Raw genomic sequence first — 25,784 nt, 5'->3', positions numbered from 1 at the left:
CCCGGTGACCCCGATGACGTCACCGCTCGGTGTCATTGCCCCCAAAGGCCACGAGGTGACGCCATTGACCCAAAGATGCTCGGTGGGGCTGGGAGGGGTTGGGGGCTCACCAGGGGCACCCCCAGCCCTGTGGGGGACACTCGGGAGGTCCTGACCGGACCCTGGGCCCAGCCCTGCTCGAGGGGTCCCCCCAGAGACCCCCGGGTGTCCCAGAGCAGCGATTTGGGGTGCCCCAGCCCCCCAAACTGCCCTCCAGCCCCTCCCCATCCCTGAGCTCCCGCATTTGGGGTTCCACAGGAGCCAGCCCGGCCCGGCAGCCCCAGAGCTCCCAGTCCCAGACTGGTCCGGGACTGGCCGGACCCGCTCCCCCTCCAGCCCCGCTGCCCTCCCCGGCCTCCAGCTCCACAACCGGCTTTTCCTGCCGCGGCTGCCGCTCCCGGCGGGGCCCAGCCCTGGCGACAGCGCGGCTGGAGGGCGACAGCCAGGCTGGGGACCTGCGGATGGCCCGGCGGCTCCCGGGGACCCTGAGAACCTCCCAGGGAATCCCGGCGCGGCTCCCAGGGCTGGGCTGGGCTGCTCCCAGACACTTCTGTCCCCCCGGAATGAATTCCTGGAATCCCCAGCCACAATTCCCACGTGGGGAGTGAGGTTGTGCTGTTCCCTCGACTTCGGGGTCACTCTTGGCCTCCTGCAGAGCCTCCTGCTCCCCTTGGGCATTCAATGCTTCTCTCTTTCTTTCTGCCAATCTGTTTCTATTATTTCCATTCCTTTCTATTTCTATTATTTCTATTTCTATCCTTTTCCTGTTCTCGCTGTTACTCCTATTCCTATTTATTCCTATTCCTACTTCTAATCCTTTTCCTACTCATATTCCTGTCCTTCTTCCTATGCGTTCTTATTCCTCTTCCTATGCATTCCTATTCCTGTTTATCCGTGCCCCTATTCTTATTCCCATTCCTATTTAGTCTTATTTATTCCTATTTGTATACCTATCCTAATATTATTCTTATTCCTGTTCCTATTTATTCTTATTCCTCTTCCTATTTATTCCTATTTGTATTCCTATCCTATTATTACTTTTTTCCCGGTTCCCATTCCTATTACCGTTCTCATTCCAATTCCCCTCTTCCCATTCCTGCTCCTTTCTCATTCCAAATTTTTCTCCCTCTTTCCTCGCGTTCCTGGCGGAACCGGGACTCGAACCTTCGGCCCCGAGGTGCCGGGACTCGAACATGCGGCTCGGCGGTTCCGGCGATGCCGGGACTCGAACCCGCGGTCCCCGGGCCGCCGCGCAGTTCCCGCCGTGGCCGCCAGGCGGAGCCGTTGCCCCGCACGGCGGGACGGGCCGGGGGACCCGGGGGACACCGCGGGGACAATGCGGGGAGTGGGGACAAGGACATGAACACGGGGGACAGGAGGGGACAGCCCTGCCGGGTCATAAACCCAGCCCCCTCCCAGCCCCCCGGTTCCTGTCAGGGGAAGTTCCTGCCCGCAGCTGCGACCCCTCCCCAAAAACAAGAGCCTCACTTGCAAAGCCCCCCCTCTCCCTTGAGGGTGGCCGGGGGCGGGGATCAGCGCTGGCCCGGAACCCCCGGCTGGGTCACGCTGCTGGAGGCCCTTGGGGTAGCAGAGGGGTCACGGCTTTGAGTAGGGGTGGGAGAGGGGCACAGACCCTCGGGGGTGTTCCCCCAAAATCAGCGCTTGTCCCTGCCCCGAGGTGCCCCCAGCGCGAGGGGAGCGTGGCAGGGTTGGGGGTACGGGAGGATCCTCGGGGGGCTCTGCCTGGGGATGGTGTTGGGCTGGGGGACGCTGCTGGGAGAAGGTGGGAGCAGGGGAGAAGTGGGGGGCCACAAACAAACCCCTAAAGCACGGATCCATCCCAGCCCCAAACCCCATCCCCCCTTCCCTGCCCCACAACAAACACCCCCAAACATCCTCCAAAAGTCCCCTTGTAAACAGCCCCGTCCTGCCCCACACAGTGCCCCCTGTGTCCCCAGGACCCCCCTCCTGCAGACAGGACCCTGCACACTTGATTTACCCCCTCACCCTCCTTCACCCACTCTTTGTTGTTTCTTGAGAGACAGAAAGAAAAAAAAAAAAAAAAAAAAAAGAAGAAGAAGAAGAGAGAGAGCAAAAAAAAAAAAAAAAAAACCCACACAGGAGGAGGCAGGAGCCTATTTTGCCTCCCAGGCAATATTTCTGGAGCCAATCGGAATGCGCACCCACCCTGCCCTGCTCCCTAATTAAAGGCTTTAAGCAGGCGGCCGGGGCCGGAGGTTTGGGCACAGTGTCTCGGTGGCTCCTCGGAAGCAGCAGCAGCAGCAGCAGCAGCAGCCGCAGCCCCAGCGCCGATCCCAGCTCGGGGCGCTCCAGGCCGCCAGGTTGGGGGGTCCCCGGCGCGGGCCCGCAGCCGCCCCCTCCCCGCTGCCCGCCATGAGCGGCTCTTTCGATAAGAAGCTCTCCAGCATCCTGACGGACCTCTCGGGCTCGCTGAGCTGCCATGCAGCCTCCAAGGACTCTCCCACCCTGCCCGAGTCCTCGGTCACCGACCTGGGCTACTACACGGGCCAGCACGACTTCTACCCGGGCCAGTCGTACGGGCAGCCCGTGGGCCACTACCCCTACCCGCAGTTCAACCTCAACGGCATCGGGGCCGCGGGCACTTACTCGCCCAAATCCGAGTATTCCTACAGCCCCTCGTACCGCCAATACGGGCACTTCAGGGAGCAGCAGCTCCCGGCGCAGGAGGCAGGTACGGACAGACAGACGGACATGGGGGGACAGGGGACGGGGCAGCCCCGCTGCTCCCGCGGCGCTCCGGAGGGGCCTCGATGGGGTTTAAACCCTGGGATTTGTGGGGTTTTAACACCGGGATTTGTGGGGTTTTACGCCTGGGCTTGGTGGGGTTTTATCCTGGGATTTGTGGGGTTTTAACCCTGGGATTTGTGGGGTTTAAACCCCGAACTTTGTGGGGTTTTACCCCTGGGCCTTGTGGGGTTTTTACCCCTGGGATTTGTGGGGTTTTAACCCCCGAACTTTGTGGGGGTTTACCTCCCGATCTTTGTGGGGTTTTACCCCCCATCTTTGTGGGGTTTAAACCCCCCGATCCTTGTGGGGTTTTACACCCGAGCTTTGTGGGGTCTCACACCTCGGGCTCTGTGGGGTTTTAAACCCCGGGGTTTGTGGGGTTTTACACCCTGGGATTTGTGGGGTTTTAACCCCCCGATCTTTGTGGGATTTTACCCCCCGAGATTTATGGGGCTTTACCCCCCCGATCTTTGTGGGGTTTTACACCCCGAACTTTGCGGGGTTTTACCCCTCAGAGTGTCCCCAGTTTGTGGGGTTTTAACACCCCGCTTTTTGTGGGTTTTAACCCCGTGGTCTTTATGGGGTTGTGCCCCTCCGGGTGTCCCCTCTTTGGGGACAGGGACCTGCTGGCGGCTCAGCCGTTCCCGTGGGGACGCCCCGGGACCGATCCGTGCTGGATGCAGAGTCCGGGACACGTCCAGGGGGTGTCCCAGAGATTGTAGGGGCAAGGGGATGGGGCGATGCCAGCACCCCGAGCGGGGTGACAGCGAGCTGGGGATGGGGGTGACACCCAGCTGGGGATGGGGGTGACACCGAGCTGGGGACGGGGGGGACACCGAGCTCCGGGAGCCCTTCACGCCTCACCCGAGCCCTCCCGCAGTGTCCGTGAAGGAGGAGCCGGAGCCCGAGGTGCGGATGGTCAACGGGAAGCCCAAGAAGATCCGCAAGCCCCGCACCATCTACTCCAGCTACCAGCTGGCCGCCCTGCAGCGCCGCTTCCAGAAGGCGCAGTACCTGGCACTGCCCGAGCGCGCCGAGCTGGCGGCACAGCTGGGGCTCACCCAGACCCAGGTGAGGCTGGACCCCCATCCCCGACACCCCAAATCCCCTTCCCGGCACCCCAAATTCACCCCTGACACCCCAAATCCCCTCCCCGACATCCCAAATCCACCCCCGACACCCCAAATCCCCTCCCCGACATCCCAAATCCACCCCCGACAGCCCAAATCCCCTCTGTAAATGCTGGATTTGAGACGGGCTCGGCTCCCGGGGTTCACAGGGATGGAGCTCCCCCCTTGCTGCGATTTGTGGGGTACCGGGGTGAGATTTCCCTATTGGAAGGAAAGGTGGAGAGGCAGCACAGGGAAAGGGGACCCCAGGCGTGCCCCACTCGGCAGTTTTGGGGTTTGTCCCACTCCATTCTGGAGCCGGCCCCATCCCAGAGCTCCCTGCTGGGTTTGGGGTTTGGGGATTGGGGCTGGTCCTGCCTGGCACCCGGGCCAGTCCCGGGTCAGGGCACGCCCGCTGTCCCAGGAATGTGGGGCACCGAGTCCTGCTCGGGACGGGGCTCTCGGGACATCCCATCCCCACAGCAGCTCCTGAGCCCAAATCCTGCCAGAACAGGGGCCCGAGGCTCCCTGCCTGCCCAGACTTCCCGAGGTTTCCCTGCCCCGTCCCGCTCGGTTCGTGCAGGCAGAAGGGATTTGGGGACCGGTTCCACGCCCGTGTCCCCAGCGCTGGGGTGGCCCTGCAGGCTGGACTGGAAGAGCCGGGACGTGCGGGAAGGGCTTCTCCTCCTCCTCCTCCTCCTCCCGCGAGCCGCCCGCCTTCCAACCAAACCCTCTTGGGGTTCTTGGGGTCCCGCCTGGCTCGGGGACAAATCCTCCCCTTGGCTCTGCGGGGACAGCGCTGTCCCCGCAGCCCGAGACTCCCCCGCGCCCCATCGCGGTGCCCTCCCTGCCTCGGGGCCGGCGCCGGCGCCCTTGTGCCGCCCTTGGCCTTCCTCCTCCTCCTCCTCCTCCCTTGGGCGATGAAGCAATCGGGGCCACTCGGCAAAGGGCTGACGGAGCGCGTCACCCGCTCCCAGAGGGACATCCTGTTTGGGTGACAAGCAGCGCCACCCCCGCCCCTCGCCCAGGGCGTCCAGCGCCGCCTCGCCCAGCGCGGGGACGCTCCCGACGCCCGGCGAGTGGCGTGACGGGCTCCTCGTGACGCCCGTGTCCCCACAGGGGGCTCTGTGACACCCGCGGGCACGTGGGGGCTGTGCCTGTCCAGGGAATGTCCCTGTCCCTGCCCATGGTGTGCCCATGGTGTGCCCATGTCCATGGTGTGCCCATGGTGTGCCCATGGTGTGTCCATGGTGTGCCCATGTCCATGGAGTGTCCGTGTCCATGTCCATGCTATGTCCATGGTGTGTCCATGTTCTCCGTGACACTCACACCAAGGGTGACATCCCAAGTGTCCCATGACACCCCTGTCCCCAGGAGTTTCCTGCCATGCACCGTTTGGGGTCCCCATGATGTCCCTTCCTGTGGCGTCTCATGTGCCACCTGTGTCCCTTGTCCCTTCCTATGTGCCAGAGTGTGTCTGGGGTCACTGTGACCCCCTTGTCCCTTCCTGTGTCTCTGGGGTCACCCTGACCCCCATGTCCCAGGCTGCTTCCAGTGCCCAGGGAATCCCCTGTGACCCCAATATCCCTTCCTGTATTTCTGGGCTGTCCGTGACCCCCCTGTCCGGTGTTCCTACGATCCAAACCACGCCATCCCTGTCCCCTCCCTCCTCCCCCATTCCTTCCATTCCCTTTCCAGCTCTCTGACCCTTTTCCCTGTCCCCATCCCATCCCTCCCATTCTTCTGCCAGGTCTTGACCCTTTTTTCTGTACCCATCCCATCCCTCCCATTTCTGTGCCAGGTTCTGACCCTTTATCCTGTACCCATCCCATCCCTCCCATTTCTGTGCCAGGTTCTGACCCTTTATCCTGTACCCATACTTCCCATTCCCTTCCCATCTCTCTGACCCTTTTCCCTGTCCCCATCCCACCCTCCTGCTCCCTTTCCATCTCTCTGACCCCATCCCACCCTCCCATTCCCTTCCTGGGGCTTTTCCCTGTCCCCATCCCGCCCTCCCTGTCCCTCCCCATCTCTCTGACCCTTTTCCCTGTCCCCATCCCACCCTCCTGCTCCCTTTCCATCTCTCTGACCCTTTTCCCTGTGCCGATCTCACTTTCCTGCTCCCTTCCTGGCTCTCTGACCCTTTTCCCTGTCCCCATCCCATCCCTCCCATTTCTGTGCCAGGTCCTCACCCTTTTCCCTGTCCCCGTCCCATCCCTCCCCTCCCCATGGGAAGTTTGGGTTACAGCTTCTGACTCTTTTTCCTGTACCCATACTTCCCATTCCCTTCCCGTCTCTCTGACCCTTTTCCCTGTCCCCATCTCATCCCTCCCATTTTTGTGCCAGGTTTTCCCTGTCCCCATCCCACTCTCCCTGTCCCTTCCCGTCTCTCTGACCCTTCTCCCTGTCCCCATCCCACTCTCCCATTCCCTTCCCGTCTCTCTGACCCCTTTTCCCTGTCCCCATCCCACTCTCCCTGTCCCTCCCCATCTCTCTGACCCTTTTCCCTGTCCCCAACCCACCCTCCCATTCCCTTCCCGTCTCTCTGACCCTTCTCCCTGTCCCCATCCCACTCTCCCATTCCCTTCCTGGCGCATTTCCCTGTCCCCATCCCTCCTGCTCCCTCCCCACCTCTCTGACCCTTTCCCCTCCTCCCCGCAGGTGAAGATCTGGTTCCAGAACCGGCGCTCCAAGTTCAAGAAGCTCTACAAGAACGGCGAGGTGCCCCTGGAGCACAGCCCCAACAACAGCGACTCCATGGCCTGCAACTCTCCGCCGTCGCCGGTGTGGGACAGCCCCGGCGCCGCCCGGACCCCGCTGCCGCAGCCGCTGCCCTACAGCTCCTCCCCGGGGTTTTTGGATGAGCACAACCCCTGGTACCACCCCCAGAGCCTCAGCGGCCCCCACGGACCCCCCCAGGCCCAGGCGGCCCCCCCAATGCACCACCCGTCCCCCGGGCCCCCCAGCACGGGCGCCGTGTACTGACCGCGGGCACAGAGACGCTGCACAACTCCTTGGCCTCCTTTTTTTTGATCCCCCTCATCCCCGTGGTTTGGTTTTTGTCTCCTGATTTGTCCTAAAAAAAAAAAAACAAACCAAAAAACAGCAAAAACCAAAGGAAAAGCACCCCTAGAAATGTTCAGCTCATCTCAGGACCCAGAGCACTGCAAAGCCTCCGCTCCCGGCGAAAGGAAAATCCTTCAGGACTTTTGAATTTCCGAATTTTTCCATCACCTCCTTCTTCACTCCTCACCCCCAACCCCTCGCCGGAGCTTTGCCTGTGGCGGTGACCTCGCCGGGCCGGAGGAGCTGTGTCAGCACTGTCGCGACAGAGCGACAGGGGCGTGTCTGTCGCCAGCGGAGCGGGAGCTGCTCGGCCCCGGCTCCAGAATCGCTTTTGGGGCTCACGGACCCCCCACCCCAGCTGGAATCACCCGGGACCATGCTCAGACCAGAAGGTGGTGATTTAAAATGAAATAAAAAATTGTGTAGCGGGTGTGGGGGGGGGGGGGTGTGGGGAGGGAAATATTTTAATATTTAAGCAGTTCAGGAATGGGTTTAAGTTATTGTTCGAAGAGAGAAACTCGTGTTCGTCTCCGTTTTCTGGCTGTGCCTCCGGCTGTGGGTAAAGGAACGGCGAAAATGCCTCTTTTTTTAAGGAAATCGACGACTTATTTTAAAGGAAAAAAAAATAACCGAGCTCTTTCCTATTTTTTAAGAGAATAACGCTATTTTTTTAAGCAGAAAGTGCCGTTTTAAGGAGTGTTCATAGTGTTGTACAGTCCCGGGGATTTATTTATGTTGCCTTCTATAAATAGGGGTGTTTTGGGGGGAAAAAAAGGGAGTGTACATAAGGTTCGTTTGTATAAAGTTGTTCCAAACCAAACTGGTTTCGGTCTGGGTTTTTTTTTTGTCTATAATTTTTCTTTTTTTCCTAAGGAAAATCCCCCCCTGTTGATGGGAACCCCCCTCGGGTGTCCCTGAGTGTCCTTTGCTCCTTCCCCAGGAACCCAAAGCCGGGTTGGAAATGTTCATTAATAAAAATTCTGAATTTCAAGCTCCAAATTCCGCTTTTCCCCCGGTTTCTGGAGGGTTTTGGGGAGCAGCGTTCGGGGTTTTTCCACCTTGGCAAACGCGGATTTAAATCCCATTTTTGGGGACAGCTGGGCAGGGGGTGGCACCGGGTGATGTTGCCTCACCCCAAACCCCATTTTGTCCTGCTGAGAGGGAATTTGGGGCAGGAAAATGAAATTTTTTCCCGGTTTTCAAAGCATTCCCTAAATGGCCGCGGGATCCTGGCGCTTCTTACTGGGACCAGTGAGCTCCCAGCCTGCTGTGCCCCCATGTCCCTTTTGGGGACACCGAGTTGGGGACAGCCAAGCCCTCAAAGTCCCCAAAATTGCGTGGGATCCGCACATTCCCTGCGGGTTTGGAGCGCTCACTTCACCCCAAGAGCCCCAGAGGGGTGTCCAGGCTGTGGTGGCCCTGTCCAGCTGTCCCCAATGTCCCCCTGGCTGTGGCACGGGTGTGGGGTCTCCATCACCCCAGATGGCCGCGGGACCCCAAACCCCGCTCGGTTCCGCTGGGGAGGCTCCTGGCACTCGGTGTCCCCAAATGTGTCCTCAAACGTGTCCCCAAACAGGGACAAGCTCCCACCTCGCCCCCAAATCCCCCCACAAGCCGCAGCCCCAAATCCCCGTTCCCAATCCCACGGGAGGAGAAGGAGGAACCGGAGCCGGGAGCTCCAACCGGCGCTTCGGAGGTTTCGCTTTAGATTTTATTTATTTAATTTTTTAAATTTAATTTTTTTTTTCATTTAGAGGAAAAAAAAAATCCCCAGGAAGGCGTTGGGTTACATATCCAGGGTTATGTAAATCCCGGGTGCCGCGCTGCCCACGGCCGGGCGAGAGCGGCGCTCCCAGCGCTGCCTGCACACGGTGCTGGCCCGGGAACGCCCGGGACAAACCTGGGGGGATTCGGAACAAACCCGGGAACGCCCGGGACAAACCTGGGGGGATCCAGAACAAGCCTGGGGGACTGCGGGACAAACCCGGGAACGGCCGGGACAAACCTGGGGAGCACAGGGACAAACCTGGGGGGCTGAGGGACAAAGCCGGGGGGATCCGGGACAAACCTGGGAATGCCCAGGACAGACCCGGGGGATCCGGGACAAATCCGGGAACGGCCGGGACAAACCTGGGGGGATCCGGGATAAACCTGGGGAGGTCACAATGCCAGGGGTGACAGTGCCAGGTGTGACAGTGCAGGTGTGACAGCACAGGTGTGACAATGCCAGGTGTGACAGCACAGGTGTGGCAGTGCCAGGTGTGACAGTGCAGGTGTGACAGTGACAGGGGTGGCAGTGCCAGGGATAGCAGTGCCAGGTGTGCCAGTCCCAGGGTGGCACTGCCCCGTGCCCCGCTGTCCCCCCCGGCCCAGCAGAGCCCTCCCAGCGCGTTCCCGGCTCCTGCCCCGTTGCGACACCCGCAGCCCTTGCGTCACCCGGTGCCAGTCCCGGGAGCGGGGGCAGCGCCCGCCCACGGCCCGGCCCGGCAGCCCCAGCCCTGGAGCCGGGCCCGGCCCAGCCTCGGCTCACCGGAGCCACGCGGGAGCCACGGGGCCGGCGGGGAACCGGGAGGGCCCAGAAAACGGGACAAAACCGGCCCTTAGGGGTCTGTCCCCATCACCCCGGCATGTCCTGATGGGCACAGGGAGGCGACACCGCCACCCAAAGCCACCCCATTCCCTGAATCCTCACTAGGGAGGGTGGGCTCCATCCTCCAGGAAAACCCCACTGGGAGCATCACCCACCACGGGCTGGCCATGGATCCAAGCCCTGGGCTCTATAGCACCCGTGGGGACAGCTGGGGACACCCAGCCCATGGGATCTGCACCCTGGGGACACCCATGCCGTGGGATCAGCACCCTGGGGACACCCAGCCCATGGGATCAGCCCCTCAGAGCCCTCAGCTGAGGGACCACAGCTCCCAGGAATGGGGACAGGGGTGTCCCCAGTGCCACCAGCCCCGGACAGGCTCCCATCTCCACCCCAACCCCAATCCCTGCCCTTGATCCCGACCCCTCAGGGGGAATCTGTGGATAAACCCGGCCCTGAAGGTGCAAAAAGGTGCAAAACCAGAGCAGCTCCTCGAAGGGGGCAAGAAGGGGGCCCTTGGAGCAGGGGATGACAGAGTGGGAATATTGGTAATCAGGATAACGGGGTGGGAATATCAGGAATGAGGATCATGTAGTGGGAATATCGGGAACCAGGATTGTGGGTTGGGAATTTCAGAAATCAGGATCCTGGAGTGGAAATATCAGGAACGAGGATCATGGGAGGAGAACAGTGGGGGCCAGGATCATGGGGTGGGAATTTCAGGGCTCAGGATCACAAGATGGGAATATCAGGAACCAGGATCAGGAATGGCAATATCAGGAACCAGGATCAGAGGTGCCAGGGGAGCAGGAGCTGCTGCCCCTCGGCCAGGGGAGCCCCAGTGGGGTCTGGCCCCCACCACAGGGCACAAACACGGAGCAGGGTTGGGAAAAGGGGGAAATAACCACATGGAGAGGCAGTGGAACGACAAGGATTTATTTCCAGCCGGGTTCTGGCCTCTGAAAGCACAAAGCCAAACCCACCCTGTCCCGAACACCCTCCTGGCCCTGTGGGGTCACCGGGCAGGGACCTGGGCTCAGCTGGGGTGCCCAACCTGGCCCGTGCCCCCCTGCCCTCCCAGTGCCACCCCTGCTGGGGGACACAGCTCTGACAGCTCCAAACTGCCCCAAAATCCCCGCAGGAGGGGCCGGGAGTGCCTCATGAGCCCCCGCCCCACAATTCCTGTAACTGGGCTCCATTTCGGGCAGATGTTGGGGGGACACAGCCCCAGCCCCAACCCTGCACCCCCAGCCCCTCTGGCTGCTTTCCCAGGGATGGGAGGCCTGAGGTTCAGGATGGAAGCGTCTCCCCCAAAGCAGGGGCACCCCAAAGTGCAGAGGGGCAGAACCACCGAATGTTTATAAATGGGGCACAACCAAAACCCACAGAGTTCATAAATAAATCCAGGCCGGGGGGGGCCGGGACTCCTCAACCCCTCCTGGGGTCCCCCTGCCCCTCCTGGGGTCCCCCTGCCCCCTGTCCATGACTGGGGGGACCCTGGGCCGAGTCCTGTCCCTCTGGGATGGCGCGGGGTCACTGCAGAGTGTGACAGAGCAGGACATCCCGGGGGCCTGCCCGTCCTTGTCACCTTCCTCCTCCTCCTCTTCTTCCTCCTCCTCCATTCGGGCTTCTCTGGGCTCTCAGTCCCGCGGGGGGCAGCGGCAGAGCGTCCTCCCTTGTGTCCCTCGGTGTCCCTCGGTGTCCCTCATTGTCCCTCGCTGTCCCTCCGGACGCGGTGGCGCTGGAGCGGCGGCAGTGTCACATCATGGGGGCCCTGGGGATGGCGTCCTGCGGGTGGGGCTGGTACCAGGCCCCGAAGGTGCTGATGAAGCCCCCGGGGGGCAGCGGGGGGCCCTTGGCGGGCGCGGGGAGGTCCCAGAGCGGGGGCAGCCCCGGGGAGCAGGGGGACAGGGCGGGGACGCTGTGCGGGGTCTGCTCCCCCTCGGCGCCACCCGGGCCCTGCTTCAGGATCTTCTTGTACTTGGAGCGCTTGTTCTGGAACCAGATCTTCACCTGCGGGCACAGACAGGGGCTGAGGGGGGAGGAAGAGGCCAACACCCCTAAACCCCCGTGTTTAACCATCACAGACCCCCGGGCTCCCCCGACCCCATTCCTGCGGGATCTGGGGCACGGAGCGGGGTGGGATCCCAACCCTTCACAGGACACCTCTGCGGCGGGGGGAGATGCTGGGGAGAGGCCCCGGGAGCGCCCCCGGGTCCCCGCCGGGAGCCGGTGCCGGGGCTGGGCCGGGCCCTGCTCATTCCTCCCGCGGTCCCCCCCGCGCTGCCGGCAGGTTCCCACTTGTCTCCTCTTCCCCGGCTTTATGAGCTCGCTTCGCCCCTGGCTCCGGGGCTGCACCGCTGCCGCCTGCCTGTCTCTCCCCATCGCCTTCAAAAACCCACTCGCCCCGTCCCGCGGCCCGGGGCCGCCCAGCGCCGGGCACGGCCGGGCCGCCAGCCAGGCTCCGGGGCTGGGAAAGTCCCGCTGCCGCTGGGAGGTGCGGCCAGGGGCGCCCCAAACCCGAGCCCTGCGGGCCCACCGGCGCCAGCTGCCCCGCCGCGGCACGGCTCGGCTCGGCTCGCTTCCAGCCGGGCACGGCGCCGGCCCCGGTGGGCGCACGGAGCGGCCCGGTGAGCACAGGGAGCATCCCGGTGGGCACACGGTGGGTCCCGGTGAGCACACAGAGCATCCCGGTGGGCACACTGTGGATCCCGGTGGGCACACTGAGCGTCCCGGTGGGCAGAGGGAGCATCCCGGTGGGCACGCGGAGCATCCCGGTGGGCACACAGACCAGTCCCGGTGGGCCCACAGTGCATCCCGGTGGGCACACAGTGCATCCCGGTGGGCACACAGAGCAGCCCAGTGGACACACAGACCAGTACCGGTGGGCTCACAGTGCATCCCGGTGGGCACACAGCAGGTCCCGGTTGGCACACAGTGCATCCCGGTGGGCACACAGTGCATCCCGGTGGGCACAAAGAGCAGCCCAGTGGGCACACAGCGCATCCCGGTGGGCACAGAGCGGGTCCCGGTGGGCACACAGTGCATCCCGGTGGGCACAGAGCGGGTCCCGGTGGGCTCACAGTGCAGGCCGATGGGCACATAGCGGGTCCCAGTGGGCATGACCGGCCCCGGTGGGCACACGGCGCATCCCGGGGCTGTCCCGGTGTCGGTACCGGGCCCGGGCCGTACCTGGGTCTGGGTGAGCCCCAGCTGTGCCGCCAGCTCGGCGCGCTCGGGCAGCGCCAGGTACTGCGTCTGCTGGAAGCGCTGGTTCAGCGCCTGCAGCTGCACGCTCGAGTAGATGGTGCGGGGCTTGCGCAGCTTCTTCCCCTTCCCGCCGAGCCGCGGGTCCCCGCCGGACACGGCCGGAGGCTTCTCGGCCTCTGCGGAGGGGAGAGAGGAGCCACGGGCCATCAGAGACACTGAGAGGCTAAAAAACCACCCTAAACCACCCCAAAACCACCCCAAAATCATCCCAAACCACCCCAAACCACCCCAAAATACCTCAACCTATTCCAAACCACCCCAAACCATCCCAAATCACCCCAAAACTACCCCTAACTACCCCAAACCATCCCAGACCATCCCAAACCACCCCAAATCATCCCCGTGGCTACCGGGGGGTGTCAGTGGAAGGGAGGGGGATCAGTGGGGAGAGCTGCTCCTCTCTGGTGTTTAAACCCCGAGGAAAGCAAAAGGAGAGGAGGAGGAGGAGGAAGAGGAGGATGGGAGCGCTCAGGCAATGCCACCGTCCAGGTCCAGCAGCACGTGGGACAGAGGCCTCGGCCTGGGCTCTCTGGGGGGACCGGGTGGGACCCCCGGGGATGGAGGGGCACCAGGATGGACCCCCCAGGACCCCGCAGCGAGCCCAGCCCGGCCCGGTCCAGCCCCGGAGCGCTTCCGACGGCTCCATCCCGGCTCTGTCCCGGCTCCATCCCGGCTCCATCCCGGCTCCATCCCGGCTCCATCGCGGCTGTCCCGGCCCGAGGGTGCCCGGGGAGGGTCCGCACCCCCCTTGCCCCCCGTGCCCCCCTTACCTGTGTCCTGCAGCCGGGCCCCGGGGGCCGGGCCGTGCGGGGCGCCGGGGGGCGCGTAGGGCAGGAAGGGACCCCCGTGGGGCGGCGGGGCAGCAGCGCCGGGGTACGGGAAGGGCCCGGGGCGGCCGTAGGACGAGAAGGGCGGGGGGTCGTGCTGGGGGGGGCCGTGCAGGGGGTAATGCTGGGGGGCCCCGAGCTCCAGGAACGCGGCTTTGGAGGGGTCGGAGCCCAGCAGGGTCTCGGCCATCGAGCTCATGGTCATGGTCCGGCCGGGCCGGCCGGGCAGTGCCCGCAGCCCCCGCGGCAGAGCCGAGCCGAGCCGAGCCGAGCCGAGCCGAGCCCCCGCCGCCCCCCGACGGCTCCGGCTGCCGCGGCCTCGGGGATGCCCCGAAAGCCCCGCCCAACCCCGCCCCAGCAGTGACGTCACGCGCGGGGGCACCCCCTTCACCCCATGCCCACCCTCCCGTGTGTGGGACCCCCTTTGAGGCCACCCCCCCCTTTGTGTCACCGTGACCCCTCCCGGGGCTGGGGGACACCCTGACACCTCCCCCCGTGTCCCGCCGGTGTCCCGGGGGTGGGGGGACCCCGTGCAGGCATTTGGGGGGGTGGGGGGTCACCCCTTCTCAGGGACCCCAGGGGGACACGGGGGCGGCTCTGGGGATGGGGGGACACGGCGGGACCGGACCCGCGCTCCGGGGGTGCCAGGCGGGGGTGGCACCTCCCGAGCCACCCCAGGTGCCCCCGGGGTCCCTTCCCGGCTGGTGACAAGCGAGGTCACGGGCCGGGAGGGATGGCTTTGGGGACAGCGGGGTGACATGGTGGGAAGGCAGCGCTGCTGTCCCTGCTGCCGGGCGGGAGGAGCGGCCCCGCGGGAGAGGTGACAGCGGCAGGGACGGTCCCCTGTCCCCAGCGCCCCCTCAGGCCGGTCCCGGCCCTGTCTCCGTGCGGCCCCGGCTCTGAGTGAAGGCTCCGGTGTAAATAACCCAGCTCCGGGACACGCGGGGACCGAGTCCTGCCCGCGCTCGGGGACAGCCCGGCCTCACCCTCCGCTGCTGCCCCGTGTCCCCAGCGCAGCCCTGGTGGCACCCGGGGCATCGCCGTGTCCCTGCCTGTCCCTGTCCCAGCACGGAGCTGGGCCCGCTGTGACCCCCAGGGACCAGGCGGGCTCCAAACCCCACAACAGCCTCAAACTGAGGTGTGAGGGCCACAAAACTCCGGGGACCAACAGGGGATGTCCCCAAGGCCAGCCAGGCCAAAGGGGGGTCGGAGGAGAATTCCAGAGGAGAATTCCAGAGGAGAATTCCAGGTGTTTGCAGCCCTGGCCCAGGCGGCAGCGAGGGCGAGGAGCAGAGGGCAGGGAAGGCAAGGGAATCTCAGGGGACCTCAGGGAAGCTCAGGGAAGGCAAGGGAAGCTCAGAGAAGCCCAGGAAAGCTCAGGGAAGCTCAGAGAAGCTCCCCTGATCTGCCTTTATCCCGCTCCGCACTTTCCCCGGTGACTCAGCCCCACCGGCTGCGGGGCGGGTGCCGGCTTGCCGGGATCAGCTCCCGCCGGCCCCGCTCCCTCCCGGCTCCTCTCCCGGCGCTGGGGGGCACAAAGGGGGTGCTGGGCTGGGGTGGCATCCCCCTCCACGTGGGGGATCCCATGAATGTCCCAGAGATGGATCCGGGGGGATACAGGCCCCCTCCCCAGCCCCTCGTGCTTTCCCATCCCTGCGCTGAGAGGTGGGTGGAAGAAAAACCCAAAATTAATAAAAGTACCCCAAAATGTCCAGCCTAAAGCTGGGAACCGAGGCTCCTGTGCCAGGTGCTGCAGGACGGTGTCCCCAGGGCTGTTTGGGGACAAGATGGCAGAAGCAGGGGGGACATCCAGGGGTCCATTCCCTGCTGGGGGGAAGGGGCACAGCTGTGTTCCAGCAGGGGTGGAAGGAGGGATGGGACCCCTCCCCATCCCATCCCACTGATCCCATTGATTCCATCCCATCCCATTGATCCCAACCCCACCCCACTGATCCCATTGATCCCATCCCATCCCATTGATCCCAACCCCACCCCACTGATCCCTTTGATTCCATCCCATCCCATCCCATTTGGGGATCTCCAGAGGGGACCCACGAGAAAGGGCAGCCCAGAGGGAGCAGTGGAACACTGGTGACACCATCCTCATCCTCCTCATCCTCCTCATCCTCCTCATCCTCCTCATCCTCCTCATCCTCCTCATCCTCCTCATCCTCCGGGTCGGGGCTCTGAAGGTGCCAATCTCAGCCCCGTTCTGTGCCAAGGGTGGGCACGGGGACAAGGACAGGGGACAGGGAAGCGCCACCGGCTCCAAACCCCGTTCGGGGGCAGGGATAAAACCCCAACACCCGCCCCCGGGCAGTGCAGAGCCCCCGCTCACACGAGGCTGATTTGGGGAGGGTTCCATCCCAGATGTGGGCACAGGGCACGGCCAGCTCGGGTGCCAGCCCGGTGGGCGTCAGCAGGGGCTGCCAGGCTGTCAGAGCGCAGTTTGGGCTCGGAGCTGCCAAGACAAACACATCGACTCAATCCTCGCTGAATTAACAAAATAAATCACGGCGGCGCTCGGAGCCAAGGCCGAGCCTCGGTGGCGGGGCGGAAGGTGCCGGCACACGCCGGGACACGCGGGGATAACGCGGCCACCGGGCCGGGGATGCTCCCGAGAGCCGCGGGATGCGGATCCAGCCGGGCACAGCCGCGCTGTTGCCGTCCTGATGAAAGCAGCGAGGATTAAAGGGGAAAGCAGGGATGGGCGTGCGAGCAGGGGGGGCCGGGAACGCGTGTGCCAGGTAACCAACCCCAAAGATCCCCCGAGATAAAGGGAGATCCCAACAGCTGTAATTAGGCTGCAGATAGAGCGGCGCGGGGAAAGCCTGGAGCCAGGAGCAGGAATTCTGGGTTAATGGCAGCCCAAGGAGAAGTTAATAACAAGCCCAGCGGAGTGGGAGCAGACAGCCTGGCGTCTGCCCTCCCACACGCCCGCGCTGCCACCGCCGAGCAGCCGCGCTATCGCAGCCGGGAATGGTCCCGGGGCGCCCGGGGAGACGCTGCAGCTCCAGCTGGGCTCCCCCCGGGCGGGCCCCCCGGCTTTTGGGGCGTCTCGGCACCGGGAGAAGCCGGGCAGGGTGAGGGGATGGAGGGGAGCATCCCCTGGGAGCGGGGACATGCAGGGACGGGGCTGGTCCTGCCCCAGCGAGCCGGGTTTGTGCCTCTGGATGGCACCAAACACCCCCCGAGCACCCAGAGGCTGCTCCCCCCGCCCTGAATGGCGTCCGGAGGTGGCCCCAGGGGACACAGGACGTGGGAGGTGACAGCGATGTCACAGCGGGGGCTGGACACTCGCACAGGGACATGAGGGAAAGCAAAGCTCGCGCTGATTCCCTCCCCACCCGCTTTATTTTCAAAGCTCCAACAAGGCCAGGATTTGAAGTTTTCTGCCAGAAGAGGCTCAAAAAGCGGCTCCAGAACCTGGATGGGCTGGGGAAGGTGAACACCCGTTTGCACTGGGAGCTCTGGTCCCCATTCCCAGCGGGTCTGGAGTGTCATAAATCCGCACCCAGGGGTGCAAATCAGCATTTCCCCACCAGCACAACCCCACAGCCGCGGCCAGAACCCCACAGAGCCCGGGGTCCCTCCCCTGCCCAGCCCCGCTTGGAGCTGGGATGGAACCACAGGGATGCGACCAAAACCTCAAACCCAGCGCTGCTCCCCTCCCTCACCCCCTCCCAGAGCAGATATTTTGCTTCAGAACCTCCAAATATTTTTCAGGACGCCGATCTGGGTTTGATTTTCCCGGGGACTGGAAAGCAAAGGCATCAAAGGGGCCTGGGGGGAAATCACCCCTGGAATTCCAACCCTGGATGGAGGAGTGGGGAGAATTCCTAAATTCCTGTTTGGAGAGGAGCAAACCGGCCCGGTTTTCCTGCCCCATAAAGGCAGAGGTGACAATTCCGTCATTCCAGACCATTCCCAGCCATTCCCGGCCATTCCCTGCCCAGCCCCGGGAGGGGTCCCTCCCCATCCCGGCCAAATCTCCTCCAAATCTAAACTCCCAAATCTCAATTCCCAAATCCCAAATCTCAGTTCCCCAACCCGAAATTTCAATTCCCCAATCCCAAATTTCAACTCCCCAATCCCAAATTTCACTTCCCCAATCCCAAATCTCAACTCCCCAGTCCCAAATCTCAATTTCTCCGTCCCAAATTTCAACTCCCCAATCCCAAATTTCAACTCCTCAATCCCAAATCTCAATTTCCCAATCCCAAATCTCAACTCCCAAACCCAGGACCCCCTCCTGCCCCCATCCAGGCTCAGCCCCGTGTGGTCACCGCTGTCCCCAGCCAGGACCTGTGGCTTTGGGGAGATCCTAATCAGCGCCCCCACACTCTCGTTAATTAACAGAGGGACAATTAGCGGTGCAGGAAATTGTTCCTCTCCTCGTGCCGTTTCTGGTTTTTTGGCTGGGGTTTTTTAGTGCCGGGCACGAGGAATTCGCGGAGCCTCTGGGGCCGCATTCCCGAGCTCCGGAGGAGATCCCGGGTGGGATTTGCCCCGGAGAGGAGCGGGGAGGGGACAGACCCCGGAGCCGGGGGTGGGAAAGCCCCGGGACGAGCCCCGGGCTGTCCCTGCTGCAGAGGGGAGGGGGACAGGGATGGGGACAGGGACAGGGACAGGGACAGGAATGGGACAGAGATGGAACAGGACAGGGACAGGGATGGGGACAGGGATGAGACAGGGACAGGGACAGAAATGGGACAGGGACAGGGATGGAACAGGACAGGGACAGGGACAGGGACAGGGACAGGGATGGGATAGGGACAGAAATGGGACAGGGACAGGGATGGGACAGGGACAGGGACAAGGATGGGACAGGGACAGGGACAGGGAGAGGGACAAGGACAGGGACGGGGAGGAGCGCACGTTCCCCCCAGATCCCTCACGGGACAAGCTCGGGAAAGCCCCTGACCTGCGTGGTGACACTGCCAGGGCTGGCACGGTGGCACTGCCAGGGCTGCATGGTGACACTGCCAGGGCTGGCACGGTGACACTGCCAGGGCTGGTATGGTGGCACTGCCACGGCCAGCGTGGTGACCGCGGCATGACTGGCACGGTGACACTGCCAGGGATGGCATGGTGACATTGCCACGGCCAGCATGGTGGCACTGCCATGACTCACAGAGTGACATCAGGAGCTCGCAGCCAGCACAGGGCCACCCCCACACCGAGGTCCCCCCCTCTCTCTGGCCCGTGACAGCCGTGTCCCCGACGCCCTCAGGCACCGAGCAGAGCCGGGCCCCGGGGCCAGCCCGGGCCGGTCGGGGCAGTGTCACCGCCGTGTCCCCACGCCCCGGCTCGCAGGGGCTCATTAGCGGCGGTGACAATCCCGGCAGCACGCGCAGGGCATTTCCATCCCGGGCAGCCCGGCAGGGAGGAGGGAAGGGAGGGAGGCACGGATGGGGACGGGGCCGGTGTAATTACGGTGCTATTAAGAGGCGCCCAGGAGTCTCCCGGGGAACCGGGGCGGGCGCAGGCGCTGCCAGCCCGACGGCTCCTGGGTGCCCAAGCGCCCCCGGGCACGGCCGGGAGCGCTCAGGGGACCTGCCCGGAGCGATGCGACATCACCGGGGCGCTGTGGCACCGGGACACCGCTCCCAAAGGCGGGCAGGACCGGCCGGTCCCGTCCCTGGGAGGGGGTGGCCCATCTCCAGCACCCACCCGCAGCGCCTGATGGCTTTTCTGTCCCTGTGATGGCTTTTCTGTCCCTGTGATGGCTTTTCTGTCCCTGTGATGGTTTTTCCTGTCCCTGTGATGGCTTTTCTGTCCCTGTGATGGTTTTTCCGGTCCCTGGGAGCACAGGTGACACACGAGCTCCCCGCTGCCACCCTGCCACCCTCACCCAGGCCAGAAATCCCGGTTTGAGGCCGAGAATCCCAGGTTTGAGGGCAAATCCCGCGGCTCCTCACCGCCCCCCGAATTCCTCCCGGCAGGTGCCGGATCCATTGAACACCCCCCGCCCCTCCCGCTCTCTGCAGCTCCCGAGTTATTTGTGCTTCAGCGGGCCCTGAATGGGGCTGGAATTCCTTAATCCACCCGCGGAGGAGCTTTCCCCGTAACCCAACCCCGGCGGGCACAAAGCCGGGGAGCGGGGCCGTGTCCAGGGCTCCCTTTGAACGTCCCAGGCCGAGCTTTTGTCTCCTGAGCGTTGGGATCGCACCTGGACGCGGCCGGGCTCGCCGGGGCTCCCGTTTCACCCCGCTTTGTTCTCACATCCCGGGGGTTTGGGTCCATCCCGGGCAGGGTGACCCGGGGGGATTGGGAGGGTTGGGTTGGGGTTTTGGCAGGGGTGACCCCACAATAGTTCCAGAGCATTCCCCGGTGGGGCCAGAGCTCTCCCAGTGTGTCCCAGTCACCCAGGGCAGGGTGTCCCCTGTCCCGGTCCCTGTCCTTGTCCCTGTCCCTGTCCCTGTCCCTGTCCTTGTCCCTGTGGCCGTTCCCTGGCTGAGCTCAGCTCCAGCTGCTGCCACGGCAGGACCCAGTGCCCTCTTTCCATCTTTTCCATTCGTTTTCCATGTTTTCCATTCCCTTTCCATCTTTTCCACTGGCTCTCCTTTTCCCCCCCGCATCCTCCCCGTGAGTAATCGGGAGCGGCCGCTCCCGGCGCTGCCAGCGGCTCCGGGGCCACCCGAGGCCATCCCGGGCAGCAGCAGGAGGAGGAGGAGGGTGAGGAGGAAGGATTCTCTCCTGTTCCATCATTGGAAATCATTCCCCATCCTGTTTAGGTGTTTATTTTCATCCCCGCAAAGCCTCGGAGGAGCAGCAGCTCCTGTGCCCGGCCAGCACCGGGGCAGGGCCCGCAGAGCCCCCGGGGCTCGGGGACACCGGGACGGAGCCCCCGCATTCCCGGGCCGGGCCGGATCCTGCCCGCAGCCCCGGGGGCAGAAGGAGGAGCTTGGCTGGCAGCGGGGCCACCTCAGCTGCCAGGGCTTGGTCACCGAGTGCCACCGGCTCCATGGGACCTGACGGGCCGGATTCCTGCCAGGACATCTTCCCTGCCAGGCCTGGAGATCAAAGGCGATGGGACAGGGACGTGTGAGCGCCGCTCACGTGGGGCTGGGGCTGGCCCCGAGCCGGTTCTGTCCCGGTTCCACCGGCCGGGGCGGAGGGGCAGGGCCGGGAATGCTGCAGGGAGAGCAGCCCCCTCTGCAGCCTGCCCCACATCCCCGTCCTCATCCTCACCCTCATCTCCATCCCATGGACCCCATCCCAAACCAAACCAAACCTCATCCCCATCCCAAACCAAACCAAACCAAACCAAATCAAACCAAACCAAACCAAACCAAACCAAACCAAACCAAACCAAACCAAACCTCATCACCATCCCATCCCAAACCAAACCAAAACCAAACCAAACCAGGCCGTTCCTGATGCCCCAAAAGGAAAAGTCCTGTTCCAAACCCGCTGTGGGAGAACGGGGTCATCCCCAGCCAACCCCATCCCTATTCCTGTCCCTGTCCCCTCCCCTGTCCCTGTCCCCATCCCTGTCCCTGTCCCTGTCCGCTCCCCTGTCCCCATCCCTATTCCTGTCCCTGTCCCCATCCCTGTCCCTGTCCCTGTCCCCATCCCTGTCCCTGTCCCTCTCCCTGGAGCCATCCCAACACGAATTCCTGCAGGACCTGCTCGGATTTGGGGTTTTCCCAGTCCCAGAGGGAATCGCGCTTTGCCACGAGCTAGGTTTTGTTCTGGACAGACAGACAGACAGACAGGGATCCCTGCCCCATCCAGGAGAGCAAACCCAGCATCACACAGGGCAGTCTCAGTGGGGAGAGGAACCATTCCAGGCTGCCCCGGGATTCCTGCAGTCCCCGACCCTGTAGGAAGTGGTTTGGGGATTTTGGGAACAGCTCCTGCCTGGCCCTTCCTCCTCCGTGCTGCCATTCCCAGCCAGCCCTGAGGATTTCTCCTTTTATCCTTATTCCCTTTTCTGAATTCCCACTCTTCCCGCCATCCCAAAGCCTCTCCACATTTTTACAGCTTTTCCTGCAGAGCCTGTGGGGACCATTCCTGCACCACTTCCATGGACTGACCCTTCCCGTCTCCTTTTGGAGCTCTCCCAGCTGCCCTGCACCTCCTGCCCGCTCCCAGCCCACATCCCGGCCCGCATTCCTCACTCCCGAGTCACCTGCTCCGGCAGGTGCCGGCCCCATCCCGGTTTCTCCCAGGAAAACACCCACAGAAGGCGGCGCCGGCCCCTGCCCGTCCCTCCCCGCCCAGGAGCGGCCCCGCTCCCCTCCCGGGCCGGGCTGTGGGAGCGGATGCAACTCCCGGAGCTCTGCCCAGGATCCTTATCTGCCGCAGGGAGAGAGGAAGTGCAGGAGATTGGAATCTGGAGCTGGAAATCGGCTCGGGATCTGCACCAGCCCACACGGCCTCCTCACCTGCCAGGATCCTCCCTGGATCCTGCAGGATTCTCTGCTGGCCTGGCCTGGAGGTGCCAGGAGCTCTCCTGGAATGGTGGAATCAGAGAATCCGGGAGTGGTTTGAGTTGGAAGGACCTGAAATGCCACCGAGCTCCATCCAGGGACACCTCCCGCCGTCCCAGGCTGCTCCAGCCCTGTCCAGCCTGGCCTGGGACACTGCCAGGGGACCAGGGACAGCTCTGGGAATTCCATCCCAGCCCCTCCCAGGGAACAATTCCCAATTCCCAATCTCCATCCATGGCTGCCCTCTGGCAGTGGGAGCCATTCCCCAGGTCCTGTCCCTCCATCCCAAATCCATTCCCCGGGTCCTGTCCCTCCATCCCAAATCCATTCCCTGGCTCCTGTCCCTTCATCCCAAATCCATTCCCTGCCTCCTGTCCCTCCTCCCTGGCTCCTGTCCCTCCATCCCAAATCCATTCCCTGCCTCCTGTCCCTCCATCCCAAATCCATTCCCCGGGTCCTGTCCCTCCATCCCAAATCCATTCCCTGGCTCCTGTCCCTTCATCCCAAATCCATTCCCTGCCTCCTGTCCCTCCTCCCTGGCTCCTGTCCCTCCATCCCAAATCCATTCCCTGGCTCCTGTCCCTCCATCCCAAATCCATTCCCTGCCTCCTGTCTCTCCCATTCCCTGTCTCCTGTCCCTCCATCCCTCATCCCCAGCCCCTCTCTATCTCTCTGAAGCCCCTTTAGGAGCTCTGAGCTCTCCCCGAACTTTCCCTTCTCCAGGAGAACTTTCCCAGCTCTCCCAGCCCCGCTCCACATCCATCCCCACTTTCCTCTGTCCCTGTTTGTCACCTCCAGCCACATCTGGGGACCCCAAACCCCCCGGAATGGAAATGTCCCAATCCTGGGGAGCAGCCCCGCATTCCCTGTGCCGGGACAGAGCCGGGAGGGCCCCGGGCTGGCAGGGCCGAGCCGGCCCGGGTGATTAACGCCGGGAGCTGCCGGGGACGCTCCCGGAGCCTTTGAAGTGCGGCTCGGGCAGCGCTGGGAGCCCGGAGCCGCTCTGGGGCCCGAGCGGAGCCCGGACAGGGAAGGGAGGGAGGAAAAGTGGGAAAAGCCTCAACCTGAGCGTTGTCCAACTCGTCCCGAGGGACTGCGAGCGATGCCTCCGGTGGGGAGCCGGGATAATGAATGAAACCAGGGATGCTGCAGAAATTTAATTTGGTTTAATTAAAAAATGTTTAAAAAAAAAAAAGGCAAAGAAAAAGTGGTGAGAAAAAAGGATCGGGAAAGGATTGTAGGATTGTCCCAAGGGAAAGTTCCCTTGGGATTTGGGATGTGCTCCAGGCTGGGCCCTGTTCCCTCTGCTCATCCCAGGGAGCAGCGGAATCCCATCCCCAGGGATTTGGGGGTACAGGAAGGGGGGATCAGATCCTGACACTGCTGGAGCCGAGGGAAAGGACAGGGATGGGGCTGGCAGGAGGAATTCAGGTGTCCCGAACGAAATCCGGGGAATGGGATGAATCTGTGGGATGGGATCAATCAGGATGGGATAAATCCATGAGATGGGATAGATCAGGATGGGATAAATCCATGGGATGGGATCAATCAGGATGGGATAAATCCATGGGATGAGATCAATCAGGATGGGATAAATCAGGATGGGATGAATCCATGGGATGGGATGAATGCATGGGATGGGATGAATCAGGATGGGATAAATCAGGATGGGATGAATCCATGGGATGGGATAAATCCATGGGATGGGATAGATCAGGATGGGATAAATCTACAGGATGGAATAAATCAGGATGGGATAAATCCATAGGATGGGATTAATCAGGATGGGATAAATTCATGGGATGGGATGAATGCATGGGATGGGATCAATCAGGATGGGATAAATCAGGATGGGATGAATCCATGGGATGGGATAAATCCATGGGATGGGATGAATGCATGGGATGGGATCAATCAGGATGGGATAAATCCATGGGATGGGATCAATCAGGATGGGATGAATCAGGATGGGATAAATCAGAGGGATGGGATCAATCAGGATGGGATAAATCCATGGGATGGGATGAATCAGGATGGGATAAATCAGGATGGGATAAATCAGAGGGATGGGATAAGTCAGGATGGGATAAAGGGACGTGGCCGGAAGCCTGCAGGGACTCAGGTCACCCCTCGTGGTGGCAGCCAGTCCCTGCCGTCCCTTTTCCCAGCCCCAAGCTGCTTTCCCAGGCTCCCGTCCCCGCATCCTCCGAGGATTTCGGGTGGTTGGAGCCGAAGGGTTTCCTGTTGGCTCCTTTTGCTGTGGTTGGGTTTAATTTGGTTACAAATGTTTGTCCCAACAGGAGAAATCTCGGGAAAACACAGACAAACTTCAGCTTGTGCTGGAAAAACCTCCCGGGGCTCCTGCAGCACCGCGGGATTTCTCCAGAGGGTGGGATCAGCTCTTCGGGCAGGGGAGGGGGGCACTGGTGGCACAAATTTGGGAAAACAAATTCCCAGCCCTCCGAGCCCGTGCCCAGCTCCAATCTGGAGCCTCTGTGGTTCCACAAAGCCCCGAGCTCCAGAGGATTTGGGAGTAGGATCCCCAGGGATTTGGGTTGCAGAGAACCCCAAGGATTGGGGAACAAAGATCCCCAGGGATTTGGGAGAAGGATCCCAAGGGACTTGAGAGCAGGATCCCAAGGGATTTGGAGCAGGATCCTCAGGGATTTGGGAGTAAGATCCCAAGGGACTTGAGAGCAGGATCCTCAGGGATTTGGGGCAGGATCCTCAGGGATTTGGGGCAGGATCCTCAGGGATTTGGGGCAGGATCCTCAGGGATTTAGGAGTAGGATCCCAAGGGATTTGGGAGTAGGATCTCAAGGGATTTGGGAGGAGTATCCCAAGGGATTTGGGTTGCAGAGATCCCCAGGGATTGTGGGGCAGGATCCCAAGGGATTTGGGAGCAGGATCTGAAGGGAATTTAGGAGTAGGATCCCCAGGGATTTGGGTTGCAGATGTTTGGATTGCGGAGATCGCCGCAGATTTGGGAGCAGGATCCCAAGGAATTTGGGGCAGGATCCTCAGGGATTTGGGAGAAGGATCCCAAGGGATTTAGGAGCAGGATCCCAAGGGATTTGGGAACAGGACCCCAAGGGATTTGGGAGCAGGATCCCAAGGGATTTGGGAGGAGGATCCCAAGGGATTCTTGGGCTGCGGAGGAAGCCGATAGAGCCGGGAGCCCCGGGATGGTCCCTGGTGACACCAAGTGTCACCTGTCCCCCACTCCGGTCACCCTGGGAGCTGCCGAACGGCGGCACCAGGAGGGACCAAAGCGCTCCCGGGAGGTTCCCGAAGCTCCTTCCAAGCAGGAATTCCAGCATCCCGCTCTTATGTAACAGCAGGGCCGGGTCTATTGATTTATCACGGCCGGTGATTCCAAGCTCCAGCAGCTCCCTCTACGGGCTGGGAGCACCGCGAGGTGACTCAGCCTTTGGGATTGCTGCTCCTCTCCTCATGGCTTGGGATTGCTCCTCTGCAATGGCTTGGGGTTGTTCCTTGGCAATGGTTTGGGATTGTTCCTCTCCCATTTTTTGGGACTGCTCCTCTCCCATGGTTTGGGATTGTTCCTCTCCCATTTTTTGGGACTGCTCCTCTCCCATGGTTTGGGATTGTTCCTCTCCCATGGTTTGGGATTGTTCCTCCCCCATTTTTTGGGATTGTTCCTCTCCCATGGTTT

General features: G+C 62.6%; 2 protein-coding genes across 2 annotated transcripts; one reads left to right on the top strand and one right to left on the bottom strand.

The window, feature by feature from the left end:
- Positions 1-10: 10 nt before the first annotated feature.
- Positions 11-7,407, top strand: DLX3 (distal-less homeobox 3). The gene is made up of 3 exons (XM_074557863.1): positions 11-2,752; positions 3,689-3,879; positions 6,579-7,407. The coding sequence occupies exons 1-3, from the start codon at positions 2,434-2,436 to the stop codon at positions 6,900-6,902; spliced, it is 834 nt and encodes a 277-aa protein (XP_074413964.1). The 5' UTR covers positions 11-2,433; the 3' UTR covers positions 6,903-7,407.
- A 3,924-nt stretch (positions 7,408-11,331) lies between these two features.
- On the bottom strand, positions 11,332-13,875 carry DLX4 (distal-less homeobox 4). The gene is made up of 3 exons (XM_074557467.1): positions 13,614-13,875; positions 12,766-12,959; positions 11,332-11,586 (listed from the first exon to the last, which is right to left on the bottom strand). The coding sequence occupies exons 1-3, from the start codon at positions 13,873-13,875 to the stop codon at positions 11,332-11,334; spliced, it is 711 nt and encodes a 236-aa protein (XP_074413568.1).
- Positions 13,876-25,784: the final 11,909 nt, after the last annotated feature.

The sequence above is a fragment of the Zonotrichia albicollis genome, chromosome 23 (genome assembly GCF_047830755.1).
Source record: "Zonotrichia albicollis isolate bZonAlb1 chromosome 23, bZonAlb1.hap1, whole genome shotgun sequence".
In the NCBI taxonomy this organism is placed as follows: Eukaryota; Metazoa; Chordata; class Aves; order Passeriformes; family Passerellidae; genus Zonotrichia; species Zonotrichia albicollis.
This window is presented reverse-complemented; position numbering and strand designations above follow the sequence as displayed.